General features: G+C 39.9%; 1 protein-coding gene across 1 annotated transcript; it reads left to right on the top strand.

The window, feature by feature from the left end:
* Window positions 1-290: 290 nt before the first annotated feature.
* Window positions 291-12,095, top strand: LOC133976746 (serine protease HTRA1B-like). The gene is given in 7 exon segments (XM_062414946.1): window positions 291-308; window positions 310-486; window positions 1,269-1,301; window positions 2,521-2,635; window positions 4,944-5,001; window positions 8,354-8,449; window positions 11,389-12,095. Coding segments are annotated over 7 exon segments (666 nt in total). The 3' UTR covers window positions 11,558-12,095.
* Window positions 12,096-16,900: the final 4,805 nt, after the last annotated feature.

Genomic DNA, 16,900 nt, shown 5'->3' with positions numbered 1-16,900 from the left:
GAAGTCAAAAATGTGTTTTTCTTGTTGGATGTTCTCTGTGCAGAATGTGCAGTTTTCACTTTTATCCCTATTTGTTCTGAGCATGATTTGTGACATTACGACTACTTTAGAGCCAATCCTGGTCCGAATATCATAAGGCCTTGAGGCAATCAGACACAATATTTATGATATATGAAAGTTGAAAATTGGTCAGATTTGACCCGAACACTGGATGAGGGTTAATATACATCCTCTCTTCTCTTTATTTAACCACATCTATCTTTCTATCTCTCTTCTGTCTCCGTGTGCAGATGAAGCTGCCGGTTCTTTCTGCTCGGCCGGTCAGCAGACCTTCGGCCCGGTGAGTTCGTGGTCGCCATCGGCAGCCCGTTCTCCCTGCAGAACACCGTCACCACCGGCATCGTCAGCACCACTCAGAGAGGAGGCAAAGAGCTCGGCCTCCGAAACTCTGACATGGACTACATCCAGACTGACGCCATCATCAACGTGAGTTAAACCTCCTGTTGTCCTCGAGTCAAGGAAGGAAGGGAGGGAGGGAGGGAGGGAGGGAGGGAGGAGGGAAGGATGGAAGTGAGGAAGAAAGAAGGAAAGGAGGAAGGAGGGGAGGAAGAAGGAAGGAAAGGAGGGAGGAAGGAAGGAAGGGAGGATGAAGGAAGGAAAGGAGGGAGGAAGGTAAGGAAGGGGGGAAGAAGGAAGTAAAGGAGGAAGAAGGAAGGAAAGGAGGGAGGAAGGTAGGAGGGAAGGACCGAAGGAAGAGAGGAAGGAAAGGAAGGAAGGAAGGAAGGAAGGAAGGAAGGAAGAGGAAGGAAGGACGGAGGAAAGAAGGAAAGAGAGAGGGAGAGAGAAAGGAAAGAGGAGGAAGAAGGAAAGAAGGAAGGGAGGAAGGACAGAAGGAAGAAAGGGGGATGGAGAAAGGAAAGAAGGAGACAAGGAGGGAGGGAGGAAGGACAGACGACAGGAAGGAAGGGAGGAAAGAAGGAACAGTCAAAACAGACAGGGTCAATTTGACCCGGGAGGACGACACGAAGGTTTAAGAGACAGTTAAATAAAAGTGGCTTCTTGTAAAAGTTAAAGTCTCCAAATCCTGCAAAACTGAACATGACACAACCTGAACTGTTACCATGGTTATAATATGATAACCATGTGTGTGTTTGCCTTTGTTTAAATGGATGTTTGATGAAGTCTTTAGTTAATTCAGTGTTTTTTTTAATCAGCTACAACCCCTCTGCATTGATCTGCTTTTACATCCTGTGTTTGTTTACTTGCAGTACGGCAACTCAGGAGGACCACTAGTCAATCTGGTGAGTGAATAAAAACCATATTCTCATATATATTTAAATTTGATTAAACCGCATGGACATAAAACACATTACTGCTAACATGTTTTACTGTAGTATAAAACAGTATTATTATCATTATAGATTGTTTTTTAAGTATATTTCTTTCTTTCTTGGGGAGCAGAGATGTAATACATTGGGAAAATAAACAGAAACAACAACAACATCTTTTCTTTTCTTTCTTTTTTAAATACTTGGAGCAGATCCAGGTTACGAAACACACACATATACGTAACCTCAGATAAACAAACAAACACTAAACTCCTTATTAGGAAAAGTAAATAAAGAGTTAACGTAATGCTTTGGCAGCGAGTCTCACAGGCCCACAGCTGACTCTGATTACTTTGTTCTCAGCCAGCAGCTGTTTTAACCGAAAGCTGAACAATGTGGCGTCAGAAACGCTGTTTAACAAGCTTCATGTGGAAATTTGGGACCCCGTCTGTTTGGACTGTTCCTTATTTCCTCCCTTCCTTCCTTCCTTCTCTCTTTCCTTTCCTCCCTCCCTCCTTCTTTCCTTCCCTCCTTCCTTCCTTCCTTCCTTCCTTCCTTCCTTCCTACCTTCCTCCCTTCCTTCTTTCCTCTGTCCTTCTTTTCTCCTTCCTCCCCTCCCTCCTTTCCTTCCTTCCTTCCTCTTCCCTCCCTCCTTTCCTTCCTTCCTTCCTCTTCCCTCCCTCCCTTCCTTCCTCCTTCCTTCCTTCCTCCCTTCCTCTTTTCCTTCCTCCTCCCTCTTTCCTTTTTTCCTCCCTCCGTCCTTCCTTCCTTCCTCCCATATTTCCTCTGTCCTTCTTTCCTTCCTTCCTCCCTCCTTTCCTTCCTTCCTCCTCCCTCCCTTCCTCCTTTCCTTCCTTCCTTCCTTCCTTCCTTCCTTCCTTCCTTCCTTCCTCCCTCCTTTCCTTCCTTCCTTCCTTCCTTCCTTCCTTCCTCCCTCCCTTCCTCCTCCCTTCCTTCCTCCTTTCCTTCCCTCTTCCTCCCTTCCTCCCTTCCTCCCTCCCTTCCTCCCTCCCCTCCCTTCCTTCCTTCTTCCTCCCTCCCTTCCTCCCTCCCTTCCTTCCTTCTTCCTCCCTCCCTCCCTTCCTCCACTCCCTTCCTCCCTCCCTTCCTTCCTCCCTTCCTTCCTTGTCTCCAGGACAACAGGAGGGTTAAGGAATGATGATGTATTAATGTGTTGTTTCTGTATGTGCAGGACGGGGAAGTGATCGGTATCAACACTCTGAAGGTAACAGCAGGAATCTCCTTCGCCATCCCATCGGATAAGATCAGACAGTTCCTGGCAGAGTCACATGAAAGGCAAGCCAAAGGTTTGTCTCACAGCTTTGTTTTATGAGGTTTCATCACATAACACTTCATATCAGAGTCAAGAGAAGAGAGGGGGATAACATACTCATTTATAATATCCATAAATAAAGAGTGAGCTGTTTGTTTTACCTCAACTGTTTAATGCAGATTTGTTTTCTATTGTTGTTTTGTTACATTAAGGGAACCACAATACTTAATTTTGTTTACTTTACTTTACTTACATACTTTTAGTACTTTATTTTATTTGTTTAATAGGATAAGTTAGATAAGGTAAGGTAAGGTAGTGTAGGATGGGATAGGATAGGATAGGATGGGATGGGATAGGATAAATATAGGATGAGATAGGATGGGTAGGATAGGATGAGATAGGATAGGATGGGATGGGATAGGATGGGATAGGATGGGATAGGATAGGATAGGATGGGATAGGATAGGATGGGATAAATATAGGATGGGATAGGATGAGATAGGATAAATATAGGATGGGATAGGATGAGATAGGATAAATATAGGATGGGATAGGATGAGATAGGATAGGATGAGATAGGATGGGATGGGATGGGATAGGATGGGATAGGATGGGATAGGATAGGATGGGATAGGATAGGATAGGATGGGATAAATATAGGATGGGATAGGATGAGATAGGATAGGATGGGATAGGATGAGATAGGATAGGATGAGATAGGATGGGATGGGATGGGATAGGATGGGATAGGATGGGATAGGATAGGATGGGATAGGATAGGATAGGATGGGATAAATATAGGATGGGATAGGATGAGATAGGATAGGATGAGATAGGATAGGATGGGATGGGATAGGATGGGATAAAATAGGATAGGATAGGATGGGATAGGATAGGATAGGATAGGATGGGATAAAATAGGATAGGAAAGGATAGGATGGGATGGGATAGGATGGGATAGGATACGATAGGATAAGATAAATATAGGATGAGATAGGATAGGATATGATAGGATAGGATAGGTAAGATAAATATAGGATGAGATAGGATAGGATATGATAGGATAGGATAGGATAGGATAGGATAGAATGGGATAGGGATGGGATAGGATAGGATAGGATAGGATGGGATGGGATGGGATAGGATGGGATAGATGGGATAGGATAGGATGGGATAGGATAGGATAGGATGGGATAAATATAGGATGGGGATAGGATGAGATAGGATAGGATGAGATAGGATAGGATGGGATGGGATAGGATGGATAAAATAGGATAGGATAGGATGGGATAGGATAGGATAGGATAGGATGGGATAAAATAGGATAGGAAAGGATAGGATGGGATGGGATAGGATGGGATAGGATACGATAGGATAAGATAAATATAGGATGAGATAGGATAGGATATGATAGGATAGGATAGGATAGGATAGGATAGAATGGGATAGGATGGGATAGGATAGGATAGGATAGGATAGGATAGGATGGGATAGGATGAGATATGATAAGATAAATAAAGGATGAGATAGGATAGGATAGGATAGGATAGGATAGGATAGGATAGGATAGGATGGGATGGGATATGATAGGATAGGATATGATGAGATTATTGATTAAACTAATGTTTATTTTCTCAATTAATTGATTTTGTGAAAAATTCTGGTTTGACTGTTTAAATAGTAAAAGAACAAATATAAAACCAACAAATATATTCTACTTATTATCATATATGATGAAGGAAACCATCAAGTCTTCACATTTGAGGAACTAGAACCAACACTTAGAACAATTAACTAACTTATAAAACAGTTTCTGATTATATTTCTAATCGATTATCAGCTCCATTTGATTATAAAAAGTATATATCCTATCGTATGGTTAAAGTTCACAGTAAGACAGAGACGTGTTACTGTAGCAGTGAACTGTTTCCTGCTTCAGCAGCCTGTAAAAAGCTCCATTTACAACCACTGTACTAAATCCCATTTCCTCCACTTTGCCAACGTTATATTAGAAGCATGTGTGTGTCTCTCCAACCATTACACACACACACACACACACACACACACACACACACACACACACAGACACACACACAGACACACACACACACCACACAGTTGTAGAGGTTTCTACCTGGAGGCTTTGTGATTGTTACTTGTCTCTTGTCAGTATCAGAAAAGTTGTTTTATAATGTTTATTCTGCTTTAAATTGAAGACTTGTGTTAGTTTGGTTTCTAAGAATATAACTACACTAAAAGATGAAGAAGATAAACATCACACGAGGTAATGATTTTCATAGTAAACTATTCAAACAACATGTTTCTTTTTTGTTGTTTTCCAGGTAAAACGTACATGAAGAAGAAATACATCGGAGTCAGAATGATGAGTCTCACTCCAACGTAAGTTCATCAATCAAACTATATTTGTATATCACTTTTAATCCATGTTAAAGTAACATAAAGTGCTTTATATAGTAAAAAAACAACAACTAAACAAACAACACATTTAGGAATATCCAAATAAATAAAAAAAACTATACTATATACAATAAACAATCTCTGTGTAAAATAATAATAAAACATTAATAAAGAAACAATAAAATAAAGTCACCATGAAATAGAGAAATGTGAGGTGGAGGTATTAAAAGAGAAAAAATAAAGGAACATAATAAAACAACTAAAGAGGAAATGTGATGAAGTAAAACATAAAGACATAAAAGTTGTGTTAAGAAAAGAAAAACAATCAGGAAATAAAATAGAATAAAATAATCTGAGTAGTAAAAACAAGATAAAATATAAAATAAATATGTCTGGCATACACATCATAATTCATTAGATTTACATAAATTTACATTATTTTGTGTGAAAATGGAAATATTTTGTATTTTCATTGAATTACAATAAAACTGTTGAAACACTGAAGTTTAGTTTTTGCTGGATTTTCTGGTTAAAGTTAAGGGAGAATATTAGATGAAGATATTTTAAAGATACAGGGGTATATATGTCTAATGTGGTGTTAATCAGGTTTCTGTTATTTTACTGTTATAAAACAACATTTTATATACATTGTGATAATAAAAATGGAAAATAAATGTTAGTATTTCTGTTATCAAGTGTAAAATGCCACTATAGTGTGAGATGGTCTGCAGCCAGTCTGATGTTTTTCGGTCCTCTTCACGCGTAACGAGGGGCGGTGATCGTACTCACAGTGGTGACATCATCTTTAGAGACGTTGTGCCAACATGATGACTGAGAACAGGAATGTCAGTCAGCTCAGTCCACGCCCACCGCCGCCCAGGCTCGACCCAAACGTTCCAAAACACTAGAAAACAAGCTTTACTTTACGAGAGCTTATAAACTTTAACGGCTCGGCGGGTTTTAGCCCGTTAATGCCGAGGTGTTGCATAATTGATGACTCTTTCACCGAATCGTATCGACAATTTTACCTTTGTGTCGTCCTCACCGGGTCAAATTGACCCCGTCTGGTTTGACTGTTCCTTCTTTCTTTCCTTCCCCTCCTTCATTCCTCCCTTCCTTCTTTCCTGTCCTTCTTTCCTTCCTTCTTGCCTTCCTCTTTTCCTTTCTCCCTCCTTCTCTCTTTCTTTCCTTCTTTCCTCCCCCCCACCTTCCTTCCTTCCTTTCTTACCTCCCTTCCTTCTTTCCTTTCCTTCCATCCTTCCTTCCTTCCTTCCTTCCTTCCTTCCTCCCTCCTTTCCTTCCTTTTTCCTCCCTTCCTTCCTTCCTTCCCTTCCTCGCTTCCTTCTTTCCATCCTTCTTGCCTTCGTCTTTTCCTCTCTCCCTCCTTCTCTCTTTCTTTCGTTCTTTCCTCCCCCCACCTTCCTTTCTTACCTGCCTTCCTTCTTTCCTTTCCTCCCTTCCTTCCTTCCTTCTTTCCTCCTTTCCTTCCATCCTTCTTCCTTCCTTCCTTCCTTCCTTCCTTCCTTGACACGAGGACAACAGGAGGGTTAAGTTGATTATTTATTTTGTTACGACATCATTTTACATTCTTCTTTTTCTTTATCTCTATATTTGCTAATTGTTTGTCTTCATTTTTTCATTTTTGACTCCTTACCTCATAAATTCGGTGCTTCTTGCCCGCTGGTTCTCACTTCTTTAGATGTCCAAGTCTCCTTTAATGCAGCAATGAGAAGGCTTTTTAAAAGTCAAGTCAAATATCACACATCACAAATTTGCCTCCGAGGGTTTTTATACGATCTATAAAGCATACAGCTTCATCTATCCTTAGATACTTGATTTAAAAAAGGAAAAAAACTGAAAGCAAACTCAATAACAATAGCATCTAATTCTCAAATTAGTAGTGTTGGAGCGTCCTTAAACATGCCAAAAAGCATAATAATCCTAACTTTTAATACAACATTACCACAAAAGTGAAATTCAGACAGAAAATAAAGATGACTAATTCTGATGAACAGCTGCCATCTAGTTACCATGGTAACCATAGAGATGGGGTGACTAAAGAGACTCAAAAACTACCAAAAAGAGACATTTCCATCATTATTGCTATGTTATATTTTCATGTCTTAGGTAAAATAGGACATGATATTGTGTGATAGGAGATGTTTAGTGGTGTAAAAGCTAAAAAATACACTCTCTCTGCTCTCTGACACATGAATCAAGGTTTAATCACATTTATTGATCAGTCAGATCGACTATTGATGCTTTCTAAACACATCTGTGCTTTTTATGAGGGGAACATACAGCGAGGGTGTAGAATATGAACAGTATGTTAAGGGTTAAACAGTGACTTAACCTTTGTGTCGTCCTCCCGGGTCAAATTGACCCCGTCTGTTTTTGACTGTTCCTTCTTTCCTCCCTCTCTCCTTTCTCTTTCTTTCTTCCCTTCCTTCTTTCCTCTGTCCTTCTTTCTTTCATTCCTCCCTTCCTCTTTTCCTTTCTCCCCTCCCTCCTACCTTCCTTCTTTCCTCCCTCCCTCCTACCTTCCTTCTTTCCTCTGTCCTTTCTTCCTCCCTTCCTTCTTTCCTCTGTCCTTCTTTCTTTCCTTCCTCCCTTCCTCTTTTCCTTTCTCCCTCCCTCCTACAGTACCTTCCTTCTTTCCTCCCTCCCTCTTACCTTCCTTCTTTCCTCCGTCCTTCCTTCCTCCTTTCCTCTGTCCTTCTTTCCTTCCTTCCTCCCTTCCTCCTTTCCTTTCTCCCTCCCTCCTTCCTTCCTTCCTTCCTTCCCTCCTTCCTTCCTCCCTCCTTTCCTTCCTTCATCCTTCCTCCATTTCATCCTTCCTTTCTCCCTCCCTTCCGTCTTTCCTCCCTCCCTCCTACCTTCCTTCCTTCCCTCCTTCCTTCCTCCCTCCTTTTCCTCTCCTTCATCCTTCCGTCCTTCCTCTTTTCCTTTCTCCCTCCCTCCTTCCTTCCTTCTTTCTTTCCTCCGTCCCTCCTACCTTCCTTCCTTCCTTCCTTCTTACCTCCCTCCTTTCCTTCCTTCATCCTTCCTCCCTTTCATCCTTCCTTTCTCCCTCCCTTCCTTCTTTCCTTTCCCCATTTCCTTCCTCCCTTCCTCCCTTCCTTCCTTGACTCGAGGACACCGGGAGGGTTAATGCTGCAGATGCATGAAAATCAGATTATTTTTTGATGAAATTAGGCAGTTTTTCTAGGGCAAAGCGAATAGAAAATGATCCACAATGCATCATCCCGTCAAGTTTAATAAAGTTCAGTCTGGTGTGTCGAGGACAATTTAAGTAAGAAATGCTGATGTTTGGTCTGTTTTCGTCCCACCTCAGGCTGGCTAAGGAGCTGAAGGAGCGGCAGTCAGACTTCCCAGATGTCACTTCAGGGTCTTACGTCATCGAGGTCATCAGCCGGACTCCAGCTGAGTCGTGAGTGTCACTTTTCTTTTGTTGTTGTTACTCCCACAGAATCTGCCGTTCACTGCCAAATATGTCAAATCAAGTTATATTTTCACCAAGCAAGTAAAAATCTGTAGTGAGCTTTACTGTCAAATGTTTTAACCTTCCTGTCGTCCTCCCGGGTCAAATAGACCCCGTCTGTTTTGACTGTTCCTTTTTTCCTCCCTTCCTTCCTTCTTTCCTTCCCTCCTTCCTTCCCTCCTTCCTTCCCTCCTTCTTTCCTTCCCTCCCTTCCCTTTTTCCTCTGTCCTTCTTTCCTCCCTTCTTCCCTTCCTCTTTTCCTTTCTCCCTCCCTTCTTTCCTCCTTCCTCCCTCCCTTCTTTCCTCCTTCCTTCCTCCCTCCTTTCCTTCCTTCATCCCTTCCTTCCTTCCTCCCTTCCTTAATCCCTCCCTCCTTTCCTTCCTTCTTCCTCCCATCCTTCCTTCTTTCCTCCTTCCTCCCTCCTACCTTACCTCCTTCCTTCATTCCTTCCTCCCTCCCTCCTACCTTCCCTCCTTCCTTCCTCCCTCCTTCCTTCCTTCTTCCTTCCTCTCTTCCTTTCTCCCTTCCTTCCTTCCTTCCTTCCTTCCTCCCTCCCTTCCCTCCTTTCCTTCCTTCTTCCTTCCTCTCTTCCTTTCTCCCTTCCTTCCTTCCTTCCTTCCTTCCTCCCTCCCTTCCCTCCTTTCCTTCCTTCCTTCCTTAATCCTTCCCTCCTTTCCTTCCTTCTTCCTCCCTCCCTTCCTCCTTTCCTTCCTTCTACCTCCCTTCCTCCCTCCCTTCCTTCCTTCTTCCTCCCTTCCTTCCTCCCTCCCTTCCTCCCTTCCCTCCCTTCCTTCCTCCCTCCCTTCCTTCCTCCCTTCCTCCCTCCCTTCCTTCCTTCCTTCCTTCCTTTCCTTCCTTCCTTCCTCCCTTCCTTCCTTCCTTCCTTCCTTCCTTCCTCCCTTCCTTCCTTCCTTCTCCTCCCTTCCTTCCCTGGCTCGAGGACAACAGGAGGGTTAAAATAGATAGAGGGGGTGCGTGCTGATTTGTTCCAGACTGAATCCTGCAGAATACCTCAACGTCTCACCTGAGAAAATATCAGGTGAAGTTTGTTTTCTCGTTGTCTGGTCGGGTTTATGTGAAACACACACAGGAGTCAGGATGAGGATCTGATCCTGCTGAAAGGACATTTATAAGATTTGAACTCTCTCACTCCGTCTCTCTCTCTCTCTCTCTCTCTCTCTCTCTCTCTCCTCTCTCTCTCTCTCTCTCTCTCTCTCTCTCTCTCTCTCTCTCTCTCTCTCTCTCTGTGTGTGATATAGAAAGTTTTTTGTTTTTTTTCTAAGCTGCTGTTTTGTTTTTGGAAGCAGGCTGAAAGCTGGCAGTGAAGACAGAATCATGAATGTTTCCCCACCCAGACTGTCCAACTCCCTCTTGGCAGGGAGGACAAACTGCTTCAGTCATAGCTGAACAGATTCAGATTTCTCTTTGGCATCATTTCCATCGGGTCTGGAAGTGGATGCTCTAGATTTAAAGGGGACATAATGTGCTCTCTGTGATTTTTTCTGTTCATTTTATACAATTATAATGTCAAACGTCTACGTAAAACATGGTCAAAGTTCCCAAATTTGAGGTTTCATGTATACCTACAAACAGCCGATAGCCTTTATCGTTGAGGTTGGTGGTTCAATAGGTTGATTCTGTTGTCCACTCTCATATTTAAGATCTGATTTCGGCTCAAACATATAAATATGTATTTGAGAAGTTTCCACTTTGTGTAAAGAACAAGAAAAGGAAGTCAAATCTTCAGAGGGTTTGCAGAGGGGCAGCTTGAGAAAACAGGTTTACAGGACTTTTAGATTTGTGGTTCAGGAGGTAGAGCAGTTGTCCACCAATCATGAGATCGGCAGTTTGATTCCCGGCTCCTCCAGTCCACATGTTGATGTGTCTTTGGGCAACATACCTAACCCCGAATTGCTCCCAATGACTGCGCCAATGTGTATAAATGGTTAGTTTCCTCCTGATGAGCAGGTTGGAACCCTGTGTGGTAGCTCCTGCCATCAGTGTGTGAATGGGGGAATGAGACATGTGGTGTAAAAGTGCTTTGAGTGGTCAGAAAAGACTAGAAAGTGCTATATAAGTACAGTCAGTTTACCATTTAATATCAAATACTCAATGAAAAGGTTATAAAAGCAGGGATATAACCTCATATCTCGTTGACTAACAGCCAACACTGGATTTACACATCATTGTTAAGATTGATGAAATTGATTAATTAAATCAGCTACAAAAATATTATATAACAATATCAGTTTCATGATCCACTTTCTATATAAAGTGATTTTAAGAATAATTCACATTTTTTTGAACTTGCTGGATTCTGCAGCAAAATTGTAAAGTGCACCTTAAAATTACAATTAGTTTCTATAAATTGTAACCTTTATCGACACCTAGTGGTGACTAGTAGGAAATGCAACAACACTATTAAAACTGATAACCTTATCAACCTACCAAACTACCATTTGTCTTATAGTCACTTTATAAAAATTATACTTAGTGACCCTTTAATGCAACACCATGGACATTTATTATAAAATGCTAACACGTAATTGGTGCAGTTCATTGAAAGAAATAAGCTACAAAAATGTCATATGATTGTAACTGTAAAGTGGGCCTTAAAATGACAATTAAGTACATTTCTATAAGTTGTAACCTTTACTGACACCTAGTGGTGACGAGTAGGAAATGCAACAACACTAATAAAACTGACGTGCCTCCCCTCAACCCATCTCCAGCTATAGTCAGCAGTAATCAATAACTTTATCAACCTACCAAACTACCATATATGGTCACTTTATAACTTCCTGTCCCTTTAATGAACATCGTATAAATCTACGATAAATGCTAACACCTAACCTGTTTGTCGTACCTTCTTCTTTCTCCGTCACAGAGCTGGCCTGCAGGAGAGCGACGTCATCATCAGCATCAACGGCGAGCGAGTCACCTCAGCCAGCGACGTCAGCGCTGCCATAAAGCGGGACGAGACGTTGCGAACGGTGGTGAGGCGAGGCAACGAGGACGTCATCCTCACCATCGTCCCCGACGAGATTGACCCTTGACCTCTCGGCCTCTCGGTCTGAGCAAACTATCAACTCAACCAGTAACCCAATCCAACCGACCAATCCCGAGCTGGCTCTCAAGTGTTTTTCAACCAATCATGAACACTTTTGAAAAACCAATAGGGGCGTGTGTGTGTGTGTGTGTCTGGAGCCACACCTACTGCTTTACTAGTACTACTACTCCTTTAATGATATTACGCTGACACACACACCTTCAAAAATCCACCTTCGTTACCACGGGAACTGAAGCTTCAACCCCTGTCATCACACTTTGTCGTAGTTTTAGTTTTTTCTTCTTTAATCCCCCGTTAACTTTCCATCATCACAGACGTGTTTATATTCTACTTACTTACGCCATCTGTCTCTGCAAAGCGGTTGCTAAGGGTTACCATAGTTCTGTCTCGTTGTTCATGTTCTTGATGGAATATTTTTTTAATTGTATTTTTTTTTGTCTATATGAGTTTAAATGACAATTTTTCCAAAAAAAGGGAGTAAAATTATTTTTAAAAGTGTTGTTTTTATTAAAAACGTGTTGATGTGATAACGTGGTGGTTTCAGTTTGATCTCTAACTATAAACACACAGTTGTATTATAAGTTGTATAAAAGTGAAAAAGAGCAAAACAGAACTTTTAGAAAATGGGTAAAACTCTCCACAGAAAAGAGAAAATCACAGTTAAAGTCTGTTAATCAATCAGCTCTGTTTAATTTGGATCAATTGGGTCATATAGAGGTTTTTAGCATCTGGGTTGTATGTTGGTTTTCCATTGAATATGCTCAGTAGTGTTTCCAAGGCTGCAAGTTCCAGCTCGGCCCACAGACTTTACATGGTGATGATGTCTCAGATTTTAAAATTGCTTTTCTCAGCTTGAGGAAAGTTTTACAAATATAAAAAAAAACTCCATGGATCAAAAAATGTATAACATAAAGACTCATAATTTACCTTGTGTCCAGTTCAAGGTGTCATATCAATAGTTTTACAGGCATCTCTTTTACAATAGTGGTCTATTTGGGCCAGAGGGGATTTTTTTTTTTACTGCAGTACCACAAGTGGCCACTGGGAGTATTCGGCTGCACGGCTGAGCAGGGAATTGGGAATTATGTCACGCTGGAGTTTGAATTGTTCCAGTTTAGAAGTCAGAAAACCAGTTCTAGCTGGATTATCCATTGATAGCAATACCAGTTGATAAAAACACATTTCACTGTATTTTGCTCATACATACAGACAGGCCAGCTGACAGTCTTGCCTGGGTCCGGGAAGAGATAATCTTAGATGGGCCCCCACGCACCCGGATTTCTCATTTTCCCTTGCTCTTCCTCTGCTCTTCCTCTCCTCTCCTCAGTGTTGGGGAAGCTACTTTGCAAGCATTCCTTGTAAAACCAAATGTAGTTCAGCCTGACAGTAGTTTGAACAAACTACCCCTGGAGAAATGTAGTTTGTAAAACTACAGCTAAAAAAAGTAGCTTTAGCAACTACTTATACTCATTATACTCATTTAACTCAGCGTTAAATAAATCAACATGTGGTCTATATGAAAGCAGCCAGCATGCCAGCAGAAATATGCCTCTCAACTCAGTTTTATTTTTTTAAAGAAAAAAAGCTGACATGTTAGTCAACATACTGTAGGTTCACCATAGACATGTTGGGTAATATAAAGAGAAAATGAAAATCCTACCCCAATACCCACATGTAAATCAGAAATGTAAATCAGTCTACAAAAAATGTAATAAAAAACCCAAAGAGGCAGACATATTCTAGATCGGTGTGTCTTGAACAACAATGTTGGCATGTCATGACATGATTCATGCCTTTTTTAAATTTTTTTTATTTAAAATGACATTTATATTATATAGGTCTTTTTTTTATAAAAAATATTTCATGTGCAGGTGGTCGAGTGGTTAGAGCACATGCCATATACGCTGCTAAATAAAGGCGTCCATGCCAACAAAAATATTTCATGTTATTGACCAAAATTGTAGTTTGTAAATTGAGTTAAACTACAAAAAATAACCCAAAAAGTAGTTGAAATACTTGACGCAGCACAACATATGAATGTAGTTTAACTACCAGCAAGTTACAGCTAATTGTAGTTAAGCTATGTAGTTCAACTACATGTAGTTTAAGTCTAACCAACACTGCCTCTCCTCTGCTCTTCCTACTCCTACTCTATCAGAATGGGTCATTTTAGTTGGCCATAGTGCAGGATCGCTGAAATACTTGGGTAAAGTTAGAAAGAGATTGGCAGAATCGAACTTCAGCGATCAATAGCTCACAAACGAAACATTGTTTACAAGCGAAGTATTATACAAGTGTATAATACTTCAATATCATCACTGTCATGTGCTGTCGTTCCATTGATTTCCCTTCAATAGCTTCAATATTATACACAGTAGTCTTCACTATATTCACTCCACACAACAAGGGTCACCTGATAATCAAACTACAACAGTTATTTCAGAAAAAAAATCTTTTTGCATATTTTTGGGGAATTTTATTGTGAAAAATCGTCAATAGCGTTAATATTATACACTCTATACTCACCAAAATCATGCTACACAACAAGGGTCACCTGTTAATCATACTACAACAGTTATTTCAGAAAATTGTGTTTTTGTTTATTTTTGGGTAATTTTATTGTGAAAAATCGTCAATAGCGTTAATATGGGACTGGGCGCATGTTCAGAAGAGCCAGGGGTATGACATGCACTGTGGCTGCCATTAACCCCAAGAGGCGGAGGAACTGCCTAGGAACTCCGTGGACTGTGAAGGCTGGAGCCTGCTCTTCTTCCTGTTGAGGTGCAGGCCTAGGTACCGAGCGAGCACACATGTTGGCTGGCCTCCAAAAGGACCCGTAGATCACTGGAAGCAGCAGAACCTAATTGAGGTGGTCTTGGCTGTGGGGCTGGTACCGGCCCCGCCGGATCATACCAGACATCTCTTGTGTGACCGGCAAACCGGTGTCACGAGCCGCCACGCTTTCACCAGCCCGGGTAGCAAAGACAGTCGCAGCAATCCAGAGAGGGGCCCGTAGACCAGCTCTCCCAAACTCAAAGTAAGTGGATATTGTGCACAAACCCCCCCCCCCCCACACACACACACACACACATATGGAATATGTAGAATAGAGAGATAGTCTTGACACGATATAGAACGTGTTAGAATATATATTAATAATTTTTCCTCAAGCTATTTTTTTATATTCAAAGTCAAATGTTATCCACCAATAAGAAAATGTAGTAGACCTAAGGAGAACACCAATGCCCATGTTGCAAATATTTAAATCACTCCAGTTCTGAAAAAAAAAAAAAGTTGTTATTGTTTCAGACATTACTGTCAATACTGTAAAAGGAGCTCACACCTGAGTCAGAGTCATTTGAAAAGCTTAATAAATAAATGGTTAGATTGACATCACCTATCAAATAATGAAAAACTATGTACAGATGTTTCAGTTGTGTAAATGTATCATGATTTTGGTGAGTATACGTACAGTGTATAATATTAACGTTATTGATGATTTTTCACAATAAAATTCCCCAAAAATATACAATTTTTTTTTTCCTGAAATGACTGTTGTAGTATGATTATCAGGTGACCCTTGTTGTGTATCATGATTTTGGTCATCCTACAGTGTATAATATTAACGCGATTGACGATATTTCACAATAAAATTCCCCAAAAATATGCAATTTTTTTTCTCCCTGAAATAACTGTTGTAGTATGATTATCAGGTGACCCTTGATGTGTAGCATGATTTTGGTGAGTATACGTACAGTGTATAATATTAACGCTATTGACGATTTTTCACAATAAAATTCCCCAAAAATATGCAAAAAAAAAAATTTCTGAAATGACTGTTGTAGTATGATTATCAGGTGACCCTTGTTGTGTATCATGATTTTGGTCATCCTACAGTTTATAATATTATCGCTATTGACGATTTTTCAAAATAAAATTCCCTAAAAATATGCTTCTTTTTTTTTTCCTGAAATGACTGTTGTAGTATGATTATCAGGTGACCATTGTTGTGTATCATGATTTTGGTGAGTATACAGTGTATAATATTAACGCTATTGACGATTTTTCACAATAAAATTCCCCAAAAATATGCAAAAAGTTTTTTTTCTGAAATGACTGTTGTAGTATGATTATCAGGTGACCCTTGTTGTGTATCATGATTTTGGTCATCCTACAGTGTATAATATTAACGCTATTGACGATTTTTCACAATAAAATTCCCCAAAAATATGCAAAATAAATTTTTCTGAAATGACTGTTGTAGTATGATTATCAGGTGACCCTTGTTGTGTAGCATGATTTTGGTCATCCTACACTGTATAATATTAACGCTATTGACGATTTTTCAAAATAAAATTCCCCAAAAATATGCAATTTTTTTTTTCCTGAAATAACTGTTGTAGTATGATTATCAGGTGACCATTGTTGTGTAGCATGATTTTGGTGAGTATACAGTGTATAATATTAACGCTATTGACGATTTTTCACAATAAAATTAACAAAAAATATGCAAAAAGATTTTTCTGAAATGACTGTTGTAGTATGATTATCAGGTGACCCTTGTTGTGTATCATGATTTTGGTCATCCTACAGTGTATAATATTAACGCTATTGACGATATTTCAAAATAAAATTCCCCAAAAATATACAATTTTTTTCCCCCCTGAAATAACTGTTGTAGTATGATTATCAGGTGACCCTTGTTGTGAATCATGATTTTGGTGAGTATACAGTGTATAATATTAACGCTATTGATGATTTTTCACAATAAAATTCCCCAAAAATATGCAAAAAGTTTTTTCTGAAATAACTGTTGTAGTATGATTATCAGGTGACCCTTGTTGTGTATCATGATTTTGGTGAGTATACAGTGTATAATATTAACGCTATTGACGATATTTCAAAATAAAATTCCCCAAAAATATACAAACTTTTTTTCCCCCTGAAATGACTGTTGTAGTATGATTATCAGGTGACCCTTGTTGTGTATCATGATTTTGGTGAGTATACAGTGTATAATATTAACGCTATTGACGATTTTTCACAATAAAATTCCCCAAAAATATGCAAAAAGATATTTTTTTCTGAAATGACTGTTGTAGTATGATTATCAGGTGACCATTGTTGTGTATCATGATTTTGGTCATCCTACAGTGTATAATATTAACGCTATTGACGATATTTCAAAATAAAATTCCCCAAAAATATGCAATTTTTTTTTTCCTGAAATAACTGTTGTAGTATGATTATCAGGTGACCATTGTTGTGTAGCATGATTTTGGTGAGTATACAGTGTATAATATTAACGCTATTGATGAATTTTCACAAT

This window comes from Scomber scombrus, unplaced genomic scaffold (genome assembly GCF_963691925.1).
Source record: "Scomber scombrus unplaced genomic scaffold, fScoSco1.1 SCAFFOLD_188, whole genome shotgun sequence".
NCBI lineage: Eukaryota > Metazoa > Chordata > Actinopteri > Scombriformes > Scombridae > Scomber > Scomber scombrus.
The sequence above is the reverse complement of the archived record's forward strand: the minus strand, read 5'-3'. Positions and strand labels throughout refer to the sequence as shown.